General features: G+C 53.1%; 6 protein-coding genes across 6 annotated transcripts; 3 read left to right on the top strand and 3 right to left on the bottom strand.

Moving 5' to 3' along the window:
* Window positions 1-42: 42 nt before the first annotated feature.
* Window positions 43-1,467, bottom strand: N7510_002428 (putative cysteine synthase; the record flags this gene model as incomplete). Its single annotated transcript, XM_056974355.1, has 5 exons — window positions 43-218; window positions 274-887; window positions 941-1,059; window positions 1,108-1,167; window positions 1,219-1,467. The coding sequence occupies 5 exons, from the start codon at window positions 1,465-1,467 to the stop codon at window positions 43-45; spliced, it is 1,218 nt and encodes a 405-aa protein (XP_056839472.1).
* A 140-nt stretch (window positions 1,468-1,607) lies between these two features.
* Window positions 1,608-3,204, top strand: N7510_002427 (class I SAM-dependent methyltransferase; the record flags this gene model as incomplete). The annotated part of the gene is made up of 3 exons (XM_056974354.1): window positions 1,608-1,905; window positions 1,966-2,936; window positions 2,995-3,204. 3 exons carry the CDS (start codon window positions 1,608-1,610, stop codon window positions 3,202-3,204), a joined length of 1,479 nt encoding a protein of 492 aa, XP_056839471.1.
* A 477-nt stretch (window positions 3,205-3,681) lies between these two features.
* On the top strand, window positions 3,682-5,680 carry N7510_002426 (uncharacterized protein; the record flags this gene model as incomplete). Its single annotated transcript, XM_056974353.1, has 6 exons — window positions 3,682-4,135; window positions 4,187-4,299; window positions 4,352-4,575; window positions 4,648-4,925; window positions 4,977-5,152; window positions 5,210-5,680. 6 exons carry the CDS (start codon window positions 3,682-3,684, stop codon window positions 5,678-5,680), a joined length of 1,716 nt encoding a protein of 571 aa, XP_056839470.1.
* Window positions 5,681-7,404: 1,724 nt separating this feature from the next.
* On the top strand, window positions 7,405-9,096 carry N7510_002425 (GMC family oxidoreductase; the record flags this gene model as incomplete). The annotated part of the gene is made up of 2 exons (XM_056974352.1): window positions 7,405-7,620; window positions 7,672-9,096. The coding sequence occupies 2 exons, from the start codon at window positions 7,405-7,407 to the stop codon at window positions 9,094-9,096; spliced, it is 1,641 nt and encodes a 546-aa protein (XP_056839469.1).
* A 232-nt stretch (window positions 9,097-9,328) lies between these two features.
* On the bottom strand, window positions 9,329-11,344 carry N7510_002424 (tetratricopeptide repeat protein; the record flags this gene model as incomplete). Its single annotated transcript, XM_056974351.1, has 2 exons — window positions 9,329-11,119; window positions 11,177-11,344. 2 exons carry the CDS (start codon window positions 11,342-11,344, stop codon window positions 9,329-9,331), a joined length of 1,959 nt encoding a protein of 652 aa, XP_056839468.1.
* Window positions 11,345-11,646: 302 nt separating this feature from the next.
* N7510_002423 (uncharacterized protein) lies at window positions 11,647-15,969 on the bottom strand (the record flags this gene model as incomplete). The annotated part of the gene is made up of 7 exons (XM_056974350.1): window positions 11,647-12,079; window positions 12,143-12,689; window positions 13,204-13,492; window positions 13,547-14,257; window positions 14,311-15,339; window positions 15,390-15,807; window positions 15,857-15,969. 7 exons carry the CDS (start codon window positions 15,967-15,969, stop codon window positions 11,647-11,649), a joined length of 3,540 nt encoding a protein of 1,179 aa, XP_056839467.1.
* Window positions 15,970-15,978: the final 9 nt, after the last annotated feature.

The following is a 15,978-nucleotide window of genomic DNA, read 5'->3' as shown; positions in this document are numbered from 1 at the left end:
AAAGTGGTATCATCACACCACATGTACTATGTCATAGGATCATTAAAAGTCCTCATCGCGCGCATTCAAAACGTCTTCCAGCTTCGTATCAACAGCGCCACCCACATCCCCAGCCCTAGCCCAGAACCGCGACAGATGCCGCGACCCCGAGTCCGAGAGCACCGTGACAATCCGGTGTCCGGGGCCGAGTTTCATGGCTGTTTTGACTGCCGCAATACCTGTAAATGTCAAGTTAGACAAGAAAGACCCGATGGCAACCAGAAGAAAACTCACAGTTGACCGCACTACTGCTCCCAATAAAAATCCCATCCTTCTCAACAAGCCATCGCGCCATAGCCAGCGCCTGTGCATCCGTCACGCGCACCGCATCGTCAACGAGCTCCTTTCCAGCCTCAAAGTTCGCCGTAACACGATTTATCCCAATTCCTTCAACGATCGTATCAACCTGCGGTCTCCGCCGCGTGCCCTCCCGCTCCTTAGGATCAAACATCACACCATACCTCACCCGATTATACAACCCGCTACCCTGTGGATCAGCCAGTACGACCGTGATATGCGGCAAGAGAGGCTTCAAGTAGCGCGCCACACCGGCAATGGTCCCTCCCGTCCCAGCCCCGGCAACGAAGGCGTCCATATGTCCATTGCATTGAGTGTATAGTTCGGGTCCGGTACCATGGTAGTGCGCGCGCCAGTTGGCTTCATTTTCGAACTGGTCCGCGAAGAAGCCACGGCCTGTCCCTGATGCTGTGTGGGCTTGTGCGAGGGCGCGGGCTTTATTGACGAAGTTGTCTTTTTCGACGATTGGGGCTGGCGGCACGCGGTCGACGATTGCGCCGAGTTTGAGGAGCAGGTTGGATTTTTCGATTGCTTGGTCGGAGGGCATACATCTTACGGTTTAATTAGTAGGAGAGTGAGCAGAGTAGAGAATGCGAGGGCTTACATGTGTGCGAGATAGCCCTTTGCCCGGGCTAGGGTGGCTAGTGAAATGCCCGTCGATCCGGAGGTGCCTTCGTAAATGGTGTCGCCCGTGTGGGGAGCGAGTATACCATGTTCCTCTGCCTGGATTCAAGTTAAAAACTGGATGGTTGGATGTCAATGCGGTCGTACCATCTCAATCATGCTCAGTGCGACCCGGTCTTTCGAGCTCTGTCCGGCGCCATTGAGGAACTGGACGGAAGTGTCAGCTTTGGTGTAGTTGCCATACAATGGGATACACACCTCTGCTTTACCCAGGATCTCACACCCTGTTTCCTCGGAAAGCGACTTGATTCGAAAGAGCGGCGTGTTCCCGATACAGCCCTCGATGCCCTCCACAATGGCCGGGGGACCAGCCCGCGCAGGTGGCTTCGACTTGTCTGTGGTACTCTCGGTCTCGCTACGACTCGATGCAATCAAGTCGCGACACACAATTGTAAGACAGACACCAGCCACAAAGGCAGTGCCAATATAGACCGGCGAGTCGGGCATGGTTGGTTGGCGAAGCAAGAGGTTCAAAAGCGATGCAGTTAACTAAGATAAGAAGCTCGGGCCAAGTTCTGCGGTCCCTTTCTTTCTCCCTCTTCCTTCCTACGCTTCTTCTTGTCTCTCTCTCCACCCCCCTACCAACAATGGACTCGCCCGTCCTCACTCAGCTATTTCGACAACTCTTCCGCCATCCGGCCTGCCAGTCCCTGCGCCGGCAGCCCCCGTCGCTGCCGCGCACGCAGTCCCGCTCGTTTCTCACGCGACGCACCCCGAACAAACGCAAATCACAGGACGATGGCATGCTGTGGACGAAACGGGGGGACATCCCCAAGGACATCGACAAGGAATACTGGTCATATCCGATAGTCACAGCCAAGGAGCTGCGCAATCGGAGAGAGCGGCCGCGGCAGGTGAAGATGCTGACACGCGAGTTCATCGACGGTGAGTCGAACGATCACTGGTCGTGGGCGCGTGGGAGCTGACATATTCTTTGATTTTCAGACAGCCTCTACAATCCGCATTACGGGTACTTCTCCAAACATGCAACGATCTTCAGCCCCGGTGAGCCATTCGACTTCAACAATATCGAGGATGGGCCGGCCTTCCACCGGCTACTAGGCCAGCGATACATCGAGTTTGAGGATAAGCTGGACGAAACCACACCGGACATAGCACGGCAGCTATGGCACACGCCCACAGAATTGTTCCGGCCGTATTATGGCGAGACGATTGCGCGGTACCTGGTGTCGAACTACAAGCTGACGCTGTATCCGTACCACGACCTGATCATATACGAGATGGGTGCGGGCAATGGCACGATGATGCTGAATATCTTGGATTTCATTCGGGACACGGACTTTGAGGTGTATCAGCGCACGAAGTTTAAGATCATTGAGATCTCGCCTGCGCTGGCGGACTTGCAGTACAAAAACTTGTTGGATAGCGTCAATGCCGCAGGTCATCGGGACCATGTCGAAATCATCAATCGGTCCATCTTTGATTGGGATACATACGTGCACTCGCCATGCTTTTTCCTGGCGTTGGAGGTATTCGACAATTTCGGCCATGATTCCGTGCGCTATAACTGCCGCACGGAAGCGCCGCAGCAAGGCGGCGTGCTCATTGATGCGGATGGCGAGTTCCATGATTACTATAACACGCAACTGGATCCCGTCGCCGCGCGGTTTTTGCGCGTGCGCCAAGCGGCAGCACGCCAGCCGTTCCCTAGCCCCTTAGGACCACGTGTGTTGCGTGGCCTGCGCAATGTCGGGCCCTTCAGCAAGGAATTCAGTCAGCCGGAATATATTCCTACCCGACTGATGCAGTTCTTTGACGTTCTGAACCAGTTCTTCCCGGCGCATCGGCTGGTCGCTAGCGACTTCAGTTCCTTGCCCGACGCGGTGCCGGGTCTCAATGCACCGGTCGTGCAAACGCGATACCAGCGGAAGACGGTTCCTGTAACCACTCCATTCGTATGTCCCCGAATCTCCTTTAGGTCGTTTCTCCAAGCTGACTGGCTCTTGCGTACAGGTTCACCAAGGTTACTTTGACATCTTCTTCCCCACGAACTTCAACACAGTTGAGGACATCTACCGCGCTGTGACGGGTAAATTGACCAAGGTGACGAGTCATGAGGACTTTGTGCATCACTGGGCGTACATTGAGGACACGGAGACGCGGAACGGGGAGAATCCGCTGTTGAGCTGGTATAAGAATGCCAGCATGTTGCTGACGGTGTAAATAGTGGACACCGAAGTGCCTTGTAACTATATCTATCACATTAGGTATCTATGATATTATCACGGAGATTCCCGATTATGCTTATCACTTAAGAACTCGCGAATTTGACTTTGCATTCATGACTTATCGATTTTGGTCCATTTGACTTCCGCGCTTCATTCCTCCTGGTCTTTGTGTATTGCTCAAAAGAATCACGCCTATCGTAGTACATACCCCGTATGCATCTACGTCCGGTTCAAATAATGGCAGATATAAGGAGAGATCTCATCATAGCTATGATCTACCCGATGTCTTATCCCTTTGGCGGGCTACTCCGCACAGTCATCCCCACGGAAGAATCCCGAGGTGCCGATCAAAGGAGCGGGGGAACTATAACGTTATGATAAGAGACGAATGATGAGTAACTCATTCCCTCTTTCTCCCCCCCTACCTCCTACCCATCCATCTTCTATTTCATCATCTGTAAATTCCCCGAACATGACAATCGACGCCGACACCATTCCACACTGGAAACCCCACGTTCACCGCAAACGCGCCGCCCAGCACGAATGCATCCCGCCCTCTTGGATCCTCCCCGCCTCGGTCCTGGCCAACCCGCCTTCCAACAGCCTGGACGCCATCCGCGCCAGTGGAATCCTCACTGCGGATGAGCTAGCTTGGACAGATACAACTGATATCCAGGACATCGTGGCCTTAGTCGCGAGTCGGAAAGTCAGTAGCGAGCAGCTCACGACAGCCTTCTGTAAGCGCGCAGCGATCGCGCAGCAACTGACCAAATGTTTGACGGAGATCTTTTTTGAGAGGGCTCTTACTCGGGCTCGAGAGTTAGATGAGCATCTTCGGACGACGGGGCAGGTGGTTGGGCCGTTGCATGGTGTGCCGGTTTCTATTAAGGATCGGTTTGACGTTGAGGGCGTGGATAGTACTGTCGGTATGTACAGAACAATGCTCTTGAGTGGAAAATACACTAATTATCTGTTAGGCTGGGTCGGACTCGTCAATAAACCGGCGCAGTCATCCAGCTCGGTCGTGCAGCTGCTCGAATCTATGGGTGCCGTGTTGTACGTCAAGACGAACGTGCCGCAGTCTCTGATGGTAAATAGTACCGTCAACTATATTATCTGCGGACTTTTTACTGATTCTGTAGATGTCCGACTCCTACAATCACGTCTTCGGGCAATCTGTGAACGCTTTCAACCGTGCCCTTATCTCTGGCGGTAGTTCCGGCGGCGAAGGAGCTCTCATCGCAGCCGGTGGTAGCGTGCTGGGTATTGGCACGGATATCGGTGGCTCGATTCGTATTCCTGCTGCGCTGCAGGGGTTGTATTCTATTAAGCCGACGAGAGGAAGGGTGCCGTGGGATTGTTCCTTGTAAGTCACCCCTTCTCCTCCTCCTCCCAGATGGGTATTCTTTGGGACTTAATATTTACGTATCTTCTACAGTTTGAATCAGTTCTACATGGTCCCACCCGTGGCGGGGCCGATGGCTACATCTCTTGCGACAACGGAGTATTTTATGGACCACCTACTCGCTTCACAACCGTGGAGAATTGACCCAGGCTCTATTCCCATCCCATGGAGGAAGGAACTGGCTGCCTTGCCCACAGACCGCAAGCTTCGACTAGGCGTTGTATTTGATGATGGAGTGGTCAGACCTCAGCCGCCAATTATAAGAGCGATGCGTGAGACTGTTCAGGCGTTGCGGGATGCCGGCCATGAAGGTTTGTTCCTACCTCCTTATTCCTTTTCTCTTCTCTAACACATCGCTCCAGTCATCGAGTGGGACGCCTCACTCCACAAGGAAGGCACAGATCTCTGGACGAAAGCCATTCTCGCCGACGGCGGTCGTCACTGTAAGCACTTGTGTGAGATCGTGAACGAGCCTTTGATCGAGGGTATGGTTGTAGGCACAGAGAAAGATCTACTGAATACCGAAGAGAGAGAGAAGGTAAAATCCTCACCAGTATATATAGCTGTTAAGTTCCATACTGACTGATATATAAAGCTTGAGAAAGAAAAAGTCGCCTTCGAAACCACCTTCCTCAACCAATGGGTCACATCCCGCATCGACGCCCTTCTAATGCCCGTGCAGCCATGGGTAGGCTACAAGCCCAAGACATGGGTGAAGAGCAACCAGTGGCTAGGATACACGGCTATGTGGAACATGTTGGACTACGCGGCTCTCACGGTTCCGATTGGGGCGGCACATCGAAACCTTGATTCTGTTGGTGATGGGGTGAATGCTGAGTGGGAGGGGTATCAGGTCAGGAATGAGAGTGATCGGTTTAATTATGAGCAGTGCAAGTTTTCCTCCACCTATGGGACCAGAGTGTTTGGCATGCTAACCTCTTATTCAGATGATATTGATCTCGTCGATGGTATGCCCATCTGTGTGCAGATTGTGGGAGAGAGATTCGGTGAGGAGAAGGCTGTGGCTGTTGCGAAAGTGGTGGATAAACTGGTGAATTTGAAGTGAAACCTACCACATCATGACCTTATACAAGCACGTCAGCCATAGTTGTTGAGAGGCAAAGCCTAGGATGATGAAATGAACTAGCGATAGAGATGAGGAGAGCTGGAAGAAATATAGACAGCGTATATTGACACATAAAATTCTGCTAATAGCATAATGGTATGGCAATAATAATACTAAATCACTACTACCTAAAACACAATGAATTACAGTGGCATTGCTTAAGTCTGAAACCCTTCGAAGTACCGCGCTAATATCCTTGGACTTCATTCTCCCCACTCCTTTCCATCTTTATAAAAAGAGCCGGTGGTTGCATGCAAGGGCTTTAGCTTCACTTGGATGCGGCACATATAGGGGAAAAAGTCTCTTCGACATTCTGTTGCTCAGTATGTCGAAGGAAGAGGCTAAACTAACCTACTCAAGTTAGAGTGGCCCTCTCGAGGTGTATTCATCCACCTAATGTTTACTAGTAACACCAATCGTTGTTCAAGACGACGGATGATTCCCCAGGACATGCCCCCAACTAGAAGATCACAATTTACTATTGGTCTACCCCAGACTAGACGAATCCTGCGGAACAGGGCAAAAGATGAGAATTAGCATAAGTAGAAATTTCCTCTCATTTTACTATTTAGATTCCTCAACTATTCTTATTGTATACACCGCGATTATGAAGTTTTCTATCTCCCTCTTTTTAGGCGTGACTATCTTCTCCGCCTCCGCGCTCGCTGGCTGTGCCACTGAAGGTGAAAGTTGCCCTGGACCAAGCGGCTACCCCCTATATATGTGCGAGTGCAACTCGGGCAATTTGGTAAGTTTGACTCCTACGAAATTTATTAGCACCTATATGCCCCATTGTTCACTATTCATCATCTATTGGTTATATCTACTAATATGATATTTGTGTAGATGGAATGTGTTGACAATGTTTATGCCTATGGCGATGAATATGTATGGGATCGGATTACGGCGTGTGGAGTGCCTCCCGGCGGGGGACTCCAATGTGTTGATGGGGGATGCGCTTCTGATGAAGGGAACACTTTTTTTTGGTAGGTGTCACGGTGCTTGACCGGGCTCACACCTGATCTCACGATGTTTACTTGCTGTGTTGATTTCTGCCCTATTCGTAGCCCTTCGAGCTACGCCTTGTATATAATTCAGATAGCTAGATTGCAGTGAAACCTATCGTCAATTCCTAATATTCCACTAGAATAATGAAATACAGACATCGCCATAGCCCAAAAACCTAAACCCAACCCAAACCTAACTTTAGGTTTGGGTTTAGATCGGATCTACCCTACGCCAGGTGTTGGGTTACGACCTCAACCCAAGTCCAACGCTATGTCAGAAGTGCTTCTCAGTACCCCCTAGGTTGGTTGTTTTACGAATTCGGGAAACAGAGCATCGTGGGTGAACCTGGGGTGCGACTGATCGACGTTGGCAGTAGTCTTAGGCACGATATCTCGTACCCTAGAGAGCGATAACCTGCTATGCCAAGCCGGCTAATCGTGGAGGACTTGCCTTCTAATATCTTGATAGGATCGAACGGCTATAGGTCCGGCGGCTATAGGAGCGGACGGCCTCCGAAGATGACAAATTGATCAGCTTACGCCCCCATTAAAGGGTTTCTAGGCTCTTTACCCTAGCGTGTAAACCTTGTTGCATAGAAACAGCAGGAGATTCGCACAAGACCGCTTCCAAGACATTTGTGATTATCACCAATTGCCATGATCTCCCCGCCCTCCTCTGCCGACTATATAATTGTCGGCGGTGGCACCGCCGGCCTAGTGGTCGCCAACCGACTGTCCGAAGACCCCAACATCCATATTCTTGTGCTGGAAAGTGGCCCAGACTGCACCACCGATCCTCGAGTGCAGGATCCAAACGCTTGGCCGACCTTGCAGGGTTCAGATCTGGATTGGCAACTGAAGACGGTGCCCCAGGTGGGTAAATGTGAATCAAAGCCACAATGGCCATTCTGATCATAAGTCTAGCCCGGCTTTAACCACCGTGAACAAAACTTTCCTTCCGGAAAGGTCCTGGGAGGTTCGGCTGCCATCAATGGATTGGCCTATCTGCCGCCATCACCTGCCGGCATCGACGCATGGACCCAGCTGGGCAACTCGGAATGGACATGGGATTCGCTTCTTCCATATGTGCACAAGTCCTACACGGTCTCTGCGCCTGATGCAGAGACCTGTAAGGCAATGAACGTGAATCTGCAGACCACAGGCTCCGGGCCCATTCAGGTCTCTTACCCGGTCCTGGCGACAAAGACAAACCATGCTCTCCTTCAAGCCTGGTCCGACACCTTCCAAGACCAGGGGTATGAATGTGCGAGCGACCTCCTATCGGAAAAGAAAACGATCGGTTCTCGCCACTATTCAGCGGTGATTGATCCCAATTCTGGTCTTCGGAGCAGTGCGGATGGGGAGTATGGCATCCCAGCCGCGAAGAGGCCCAATGTTGAGATTGTGACGGGGGCGCATGTTCGTCGTATCGTGTTTTCCTCTCTTTCCTCCACTCTGCCCGTTGCAACCGGCGTCGAAGTCTGTATAGGTGGCCAAATTCGCATTGTAGATGCAACAAAGGAGGTGATCCTCGCTGCGGGTGCCCTTCACACCCCGAAGCTGCTCGAACTCTCCGGCGTAGGAAACAAAGAGGTGCTCGATCGTCTTGGGATTCCCCAGGTGATTGATAGTCCTGGCGTCGGAGAAAACCTGCAGAACCACGTCCTCAACGTCTTGCCCGTGCCGTTGAGCGACATCCCTGAAGCCACAAACGCGGTGCCAGGTATCCAAGCCACGGCATTTGTGCGCTTAGATGCGCAGGAACAAGCAGAATTCCTAGCCCACATAGCCCCATCTGGTCACGATCACGACCGAGTCATCCGCTCGATGATCGAGCAACCCGACGAACCATCGGCGCTGGTGCTGTTCATGGTCGCGCCAGGCAACCTGGGCGTGTTGGTGGTGATACCCTGTTTCCCTCTGTCTCGTGGAAGCACTCACATTAACACCACGGACCCGGACTCCCAGCCGACCATCGATCCACAATTTTTCAGTCAGGAACTGGATCTAGAGGTCATGGCTCGGCAGGTTCAGCGCGCGCGGGAACTGCCATCTGCACCGGCCATGCGAAGATTCTTCCAGACGCCCGATCTCGAGACCATGGATCTGAGTGCGATCAAGGAATCGCTGCGATCGAGTGCGCAGACAGCGCATCATTACTGCGGCACGGCGATTATGCTGCCACGCGAGAAGGGAGGCGTAGTGGATCAGAATCTGCGAGTTTACGGGACGCCTAATGTGCGGGTGGTAGATGCCAGTGTGTTTCCTCTGATTCCGCCCGCGAACCCCCTAGCGACGGTGTATGCGGTGGCCGAGAGGGCTGCCCAGGTCATTGCGAACAAAGAATAATGAATGTAAGGACCGCCTGTTTCCACCGCAGGCATCTAGATAACGGCCCTTGAGTGTCATCGGGCATAAATGCGTCAAATATTCATGAAGATAAAGAGATGCCTATCTATATTCCCCTGGAGACAACCAGCCCCGAGTTAGATACAATGCAGCCAGAAACCAGTTGGCAGTTCCGTGGGGTTCAAAAGTCGCACAAGAAAGAGATCATATACATCCTCTCCAAGGCCCAAACCTAAAACTCAAATTCCTTGCGGAAGACGTTCACATCCATACCGGCAACAACCTGATCCGCCAGATCGCGACGTCCCATCTGGCTGAAGACCCGACGCAGTGTATCGTACAGATTCGTGCTCTGGTTCTGGCTGATATGCAGCATGCGTTCGAGCCGCTCGTCGTCCAGACCATCAGGACCTTGACCGTCGCCGATAATCTCGCGGGCACGCTCGCGGCCCTCTTGTTCGACGACGCGGTGCATTGACAGCGCGCCGAGCAGATGCTGCGCGGCTTCCGGATAGCAGCCGATGTTGATGCAGGACACGCCTAGGTTGTAACGGGCGCGCACGAAGTTCGGGTTGATGGTGAGGGCTTGCTCGTATGCCTCGATTGCTTCTTCCGAGCGGCCTGAATTGGCGAGTGTCGCGCCTAAACGGTTCCAGAGGAGATGGAGCTGCTCGCGCTGGTTGGTGCTGCCGGACTCGGTTGAGGCGAGGGCGGATGAGAAGCAGTCGACGGCTTTGTCGTATTCCTCTGCGCAGTAGAACAGCACGCCGAGTCCGACTTGCACGTCTGGGTCCATCTGTGCTCCGGAGGGAGAGAGCTGGGCTGCTTGGATGAAAAGGTCTGTAACGCGGTCGTGCAGGAGCTGCCGGTCTGTGAATCCTAAGTCGGCATCACCAGACACATCATTCGGGTTGATGATCTGCGGGTATTTATGGGATAGCCAGCGCTCGAGTGTGCGGTAAGCGGTTGAGTCGTAACCTTCGTTGGTGTATGAGACGGCCAGACCCATCAGTGCGTCCAAGTTCCCGGGTTCGATCTTGAGAGCCTGCTCCAGTGCCCGGATGGCCGGTAGCTCCTTTTCGTTCTGCGCCTGCGCCGAACCCAACATCGTCCAAGCTTGCACATGTTGCGGGTCTTTCTGAACAGCAGCCTCGAACGCCAATGCTGCTAGCGACAGATTGCCGCCCTCGCGCATGATCTTCACACCTTCCTCAAACGGGTTGTTGACAGCCTGGTAGACATTGTCCTCTTCGAACATGTAATCGCCCAGCTGCGGATCCCGGAAGCGGGTGTTAAGGCTATCAAAGCCCTCCCAGTCGTTCAAGTCCCCGACATGCAAGCTATCGGTAACCTCAAAGTCATCTACCTCCTCGGCGAGTTTTCTGTGTGTCGCCGTCTCAGTCTGGGCCCGTTGCCACACGGCCTCGAATTCTGAATTGGGCACTGACCTGTCCAGCTCGTTCAGCTCTGCCTCCATCGCCGCATTGGCCTCGTCGTCCGTGCGCGTCTCATTGCCAGCCGTCTCCATCTCGGCGAACTGAGCCTCCCAGTTCTCGTCGTCCAGTTCTACCATCCGGTTCTTGCCCTTATCCTGCGTCTGTCCCTCCACGGGCTGCTGCTGCATCGCCATCGGTCCGCCATATGACGGTTGCATCATGCCCATTCCGCCCATGCCTCCCATGCCTCCCATATAGCCACCCATCCCCATCGGGCGCTGATACCCGGCCATCGCGGGCGGTGTGACGGAGGTCGCCGGGCTGGACATCCTGCCTTGTTGCTGGAAGCGCGCAAATTCGGCCGGCGTGAAACCCGACCCGTTGTTCATCTGTGCCGCGCCGGGAAAGGCCGCCTCCATGCGAGCCTGCTCGCCGCCATCAAACTCCGCCGCCCATCCGGGCGACCCCGTGCGAGGCGGTGCAGTCTGGAAGTTCTCGAGCTCGCGCCGCATGTGCTCCATGGCAAACGGCTGCGGGGACGGACCGGGTATTTGCTGGCCCGGTTGCTGCATGAAGTCGTCCATCATCTAGAGATGGTGTTAAGTTGATTCGGCTTTGTTCGGGAAAGCCATCAAACCACGTACCTGGTCCTGTCCGCCCATCATGCCCCGCGACCGCATGCCCTCTTGCATGCCGGGCCCGCGGCCCACGAGTCGGTCGCGCTGGAGCGACTTGTCATCTTGGACGTGCTTGGTAAATTGAGTCAGAGGGTTTCCCGCGGTAGAGCATTCCGCGCCACCGAGGAACGACATGGCTGAGGAGATGTGATGCAGACGAATATGAGAGTCAAGAGAGAGAATGAATCAAAAAGGAAGCAAATATGAAGACAAAGAAAGGAGAAAGAGTCTGTCTGGCAGGGAGAATAATGAGGGAGTGAATAATCGACGAGCCCCGGACTCAGACGTGGGGTTGACCGAACCGAGGTTGTCCGTCACGTGGATTAGTCAGGACTTTTGTATAAATTGAAGGTGAGATCGATCAGAGTGAGAACAGCATTGGATAATAATACATTCTAGGTACATGTTTTCTACGAAGGACCATCAGTCACCTTGGATTACATCTCCGGCTCCTCGGGGATGGACCTCCGCTGCTGCATCTTCATAGGCGCCGCATAATTGAGCCGCAGTTTGCGGCCATAGGGGTCCCTCAATGACAGCATCTCCTTTGCCCGGACAGCGCTGGGGACATCCAGGAACTCGACATGCATGAACCCACGAGGCATTCCCGAGCGGCGGTCCACGGGAATGCGCACGTCGACGATATTATGGATACCCTCGAATAGAGCATTCACGTCCTGGTCTGTCATTTCGTACGGCACATTGCCGATAAACAGCGTGAAGGTTGGAGCAGTCTTGTCAATTTCGGAACGCGACATCGCCGTGTTGGCAAATTGCACAACAGTGGTTCTTCCTTCCAGCACCTGCATATGCTGTTGTTCGATGGCTTTCTCAGCCTCTTCGATGGTGCTGAAGCGGACATAACCGAATCTGGGAAATAGTCAGATTGATGAATTCGTCTCCAAAAGCCAAAATCAGAAATATTGAACGCACCCTTTGCTCAGCCCCCGGTTATCGTGAATAATACTCGCCATCTCCACAACCCCAAACTTTTCCATCGCCGTCCGGAGATCGTCCGCCGTCATATCGAAGAACAGATTTCCCACGTACACCGTCTCCTTGCGTTTCAGCGATTTATTCAGCATTTGATGTCGCCGCGCCCGCTTTCCTTCCTCAGGTGTCTCGGACTCATATTCCGCTCTGACAGGGCCTCGTTCCCTCTCCGCCCTCGCAGGACTATGCGCCTCGGATCTCCTCAAATTTGCCAAATCTTCTTCGGGCCGGACCGAGTCAGGGCGATCCACTTGGGGCTCCTCTGTCTTTTCTTGATCCAATGGTCTAGATGAACTAGAAGAGGAGTTCCATCGTGTCTGGAGACTGGACGGGAGAGCGAAACGGCGCTGCGCAAAAGGGGGAGCAGAGGGAAGAGAAAGGGCGCATCGTGGTCGCGCAGCAACAGTAGAATTGAATGTCAACGACGAGGATGACTTGAAAAGCCGCGTTGCGGCTCGGCTGAGAGGATGCCTGGTACGGACGATGGCTGTTAGCAGTGATTCTCGGATGCGATTCTTCTTTGTGCGAAACGCGACACGAAACAGAGGTGGGAATGGCGATGGCTCAGAATGAAATGACAAAGGGATCATTCTCACATTGTTCTATACATCCGTCCTTTTGTAAAGACGAAAAGAAGGGTTCGGGTGAAAAAGCAAGTGCTGGAATCGCGACTTCGCGCTAAGGAAAAGTCTCCGGGGGATATCGGTCACGTGATGCAGCTTATCATGGATGGACCAGCGAGTTCACAATAGAGCGGAGTAGATGTAGTATTCTGAACTAGGTATGATACAAAGGAATCACAAGAAACAGTGGGCATCGCTTTTTTCCATCTTGGAGTCCTCCCATACTTGCCCAACCCTAAAAGTCATTGATCCTTCCATCCTTCCCAAGACACCAGGTCAAACAAAATCCGCAAGGCTAGAACATGAAGTAATTTTTAATGTAGAATCCAGAGAAATACCATACTATACTTCACATATTTCCTTGGTCCCGGCCTGTACTTCCGGGCTGGGATGTCGAGGGCGTGCTAAAGCTATGGCCACCGCTATCGGAGCTGCTAAATGGCGGAGAAAATATGTTGGGTGCCCGCGGGCCCTTGCTCTCCGATGGGATGACACCCATGGCAGCGGAATAGGGTGTTGTCAGCCGTGTTGAGGCCAGAGGACTAGTCACAGATGGTTGGGACATGCCGACGGTCTGTGGTGTTGGCTGCCGTTGTGCGTCCATCATGTGCCAGAATTGGTTGGTTGTGTCAAGAGTTGGATTTTGGATGTAGGTGTCCCATGCATCCTATAACAAACAATGTTAGCTCTGTTATCTTGATGGTTAATCCATCAAACTCACCCAGTCGAGGTTGGCCTGCATGTCCGGCATCTGGCCGAACATGCTACTGAACGGCGAGAGCGCACCCGAGATTTCGGTGGGATTGCTCACTCCCGCAGTTGGCATGGGCGAACCCGCCATTTTGAACATTGGATCCGGGAAGGAGGCCGGACCTGAGTTCATCGGGCTCATCCCACTACTCAGCAGACCGAGCGTCATAGCGGCATTCTGCTTCTCGTCTTGCGGCTCAAACGGTATGTTCGGCGCAGCCCCGTTTTCCAGACCCGGGATCGTGTTCAGTTTTCCGAGCATCACACCCAGAATGCCGGATGCCTTCCAGGCTTCCATACTTTCGTCTCCCAATTGGTCCCAGATTTCTTTCGACTGCTGAATCGCCGCCATCATCTCCTCGCGCCGCTCTCGACCCCAGGTATACGTGTCTCCAGATGGTCGTCCAGTTGCCTGAAGCTGGAATCCTTGGTACAAATCAAGACAGACGATGGAGGCAGCAAGCAGGAAGTCTGCTGATGTCAAAGACGAGACTCGGCCCTGTCCCCTCCGTAGGCGCCCCGTCGGGCCATTTTCTACGGAGAGGATCTTCTGGAAGCTCAATATATCCATGGCCGAGTCGATGCATGTACGTCGGGAGTATGTGAAACGGGGATTATCACGCGCCCGTACCAGGTACGGTCGATGCAACACACATTGTGCCTTGTTATACACACTCATGATCTAACGATTGTCAGTATCTAAACCAGGTTTTCAACAGATTGACGAAAACTTACACTGAACCGTGACGAGATGAGATTGGCCGGATCCATCTGGCACTCTTCCATGGGCCGAATTTGCAGATGCTCAGGAATCAAATCCCTTGCACGACGGAGATCGGCGTCAATTTCCATCACCTTGTCGTAAGAGCTAGATGCAACAGAAGATGTGTGCTCAACGACGCGGCCAAAAGCCTGTGCCAGACGGCCTTTAGCGATCAGATATGAGATTGAGGTCGGCTCATTTAGCGGCCGGGGAGGAGGCAGCTCCTTGCAGTTTTCATCAAAATCGTCGTCATAGAGATTCCGCGGGAGTTCCGTGTCACTGTCGGTGCTGCGGATCATGCTCGGCAGTCCGACCTGAAATGAAAATAGCAGATCCGCAGAGCGGACAAAGGTCCACACTCGTCGTCGCATCTCGCCCTGGAACGGAGTTATGTTGGGGAACATCTTGGAGTCCCGATGATATCCCATCCGCATTGCCAGTCGAGTAATCACACCCGTCAGCACCCAAACGGACACCGAGGCATCTCGAGTCTGGGAGAAATCGCCATGCAGGTGGAACACGAGCGATTCGATGAGATAAGGGTAGGGTTTGGTATAGTCAGCTAGGGTCAAGCACTGGGCCACGGAATTTCGAAATGCACTGGCCATGTCTATAGACTTGCCCCGGAACTCGGGAGGCTCGTCGCCTTCCCGGCTATAGGACAGCATGGCCAGTCGCATCATGCCAAAGAGCATGCTGATCCAGACAATACAACTTTGAGACGTGTCTTCCCAGTGTTTGTTGTACTGTGCTTGGAATGTAGGAGCATGAAGAACATGAGTTGCAGGGTCGTAGGTATTGAAGTAGCGGGCAACAAGCATATCACACGTGTACTTGGACGGCAAAGACGACAAAATTTCAGGCCGAGTCATGGGTTTCATGGCACCAAATAGCAGTGTTGACTCTGAAACATCTGTGGGCGGCTGCTGACCCTTGACCTTCTCTGCCTGCTCCTCATATTGTTTCTTGTGTGATGTAAAGAAATTCCGCACTTCAGAAATCTGTCCAACATTTAGTATTTGGAAGGGCCAATCTTTCCAGCATAACTTACATCATTCAGCACAGAGGCCCAGTGAGCATCACTGATGTAATAGGATTTGTTGTGGTTGTCCACCTTCATGATCCCGAAGGACTTGGTAACCTGCTCTGTATCACTTTCCTCCGGGCCATCATTGTCATCGTCGTCGATATCAATATCAAACTCGTTGGAAGGATGAGCCGAGTCCGCACTGCTGTCCCCTGTGATAGCCGCCAAGGCCGCCGCCGGACCGGCCGACTGAGAGCCGTTGGTCATCAACGACAACACCAAGCCCTCCAGTCGGTCGATGCGATTTTGCATATCATCGGGAGTAGTCGCCGTCTGCTGGGGGGCGTTCTTCTTGCGCGTAACTGTCTGCGCATAGGTACATGAAGCGGCGTCGCCGCGCTTGACGCAGTTCTCACACGGATGGGAGCGGTTGCATTTCAGCCTGGATCGCCGTTAGTCAGATCCACCGATCCAGTCTCCGAGACACTTACTTGCGGTGACGGCACGGGCCGCACGACAGAGGCACACGGTTGCGCTTGCGAATCACTCGGAACTCGGGCGACTCGACGCTCGAGGAGGTTGTGGAAGGCGGCGTTGGAGACATCTTTTTGGT

This window comes from Penicillium lagena (genome assembly GCF_028827675.1).
Source record: "Penicillium lagena strain IBT 129212 chromosome Unknown utg000001l_segment0_segment0, whole genome shotgun sequence".
In the NCBI taxonomy this organism is placed as follows: domain Eukaryota; kingdom Fungi; phylum Ascomycota; class Eurotiomycetes; order Eurotiales; family Aspergillaceae; genus Penicillium; species Penicillium lagena.
This window is presented reverse-complemented; position numbering and strand designations above follow the sequence as displayed.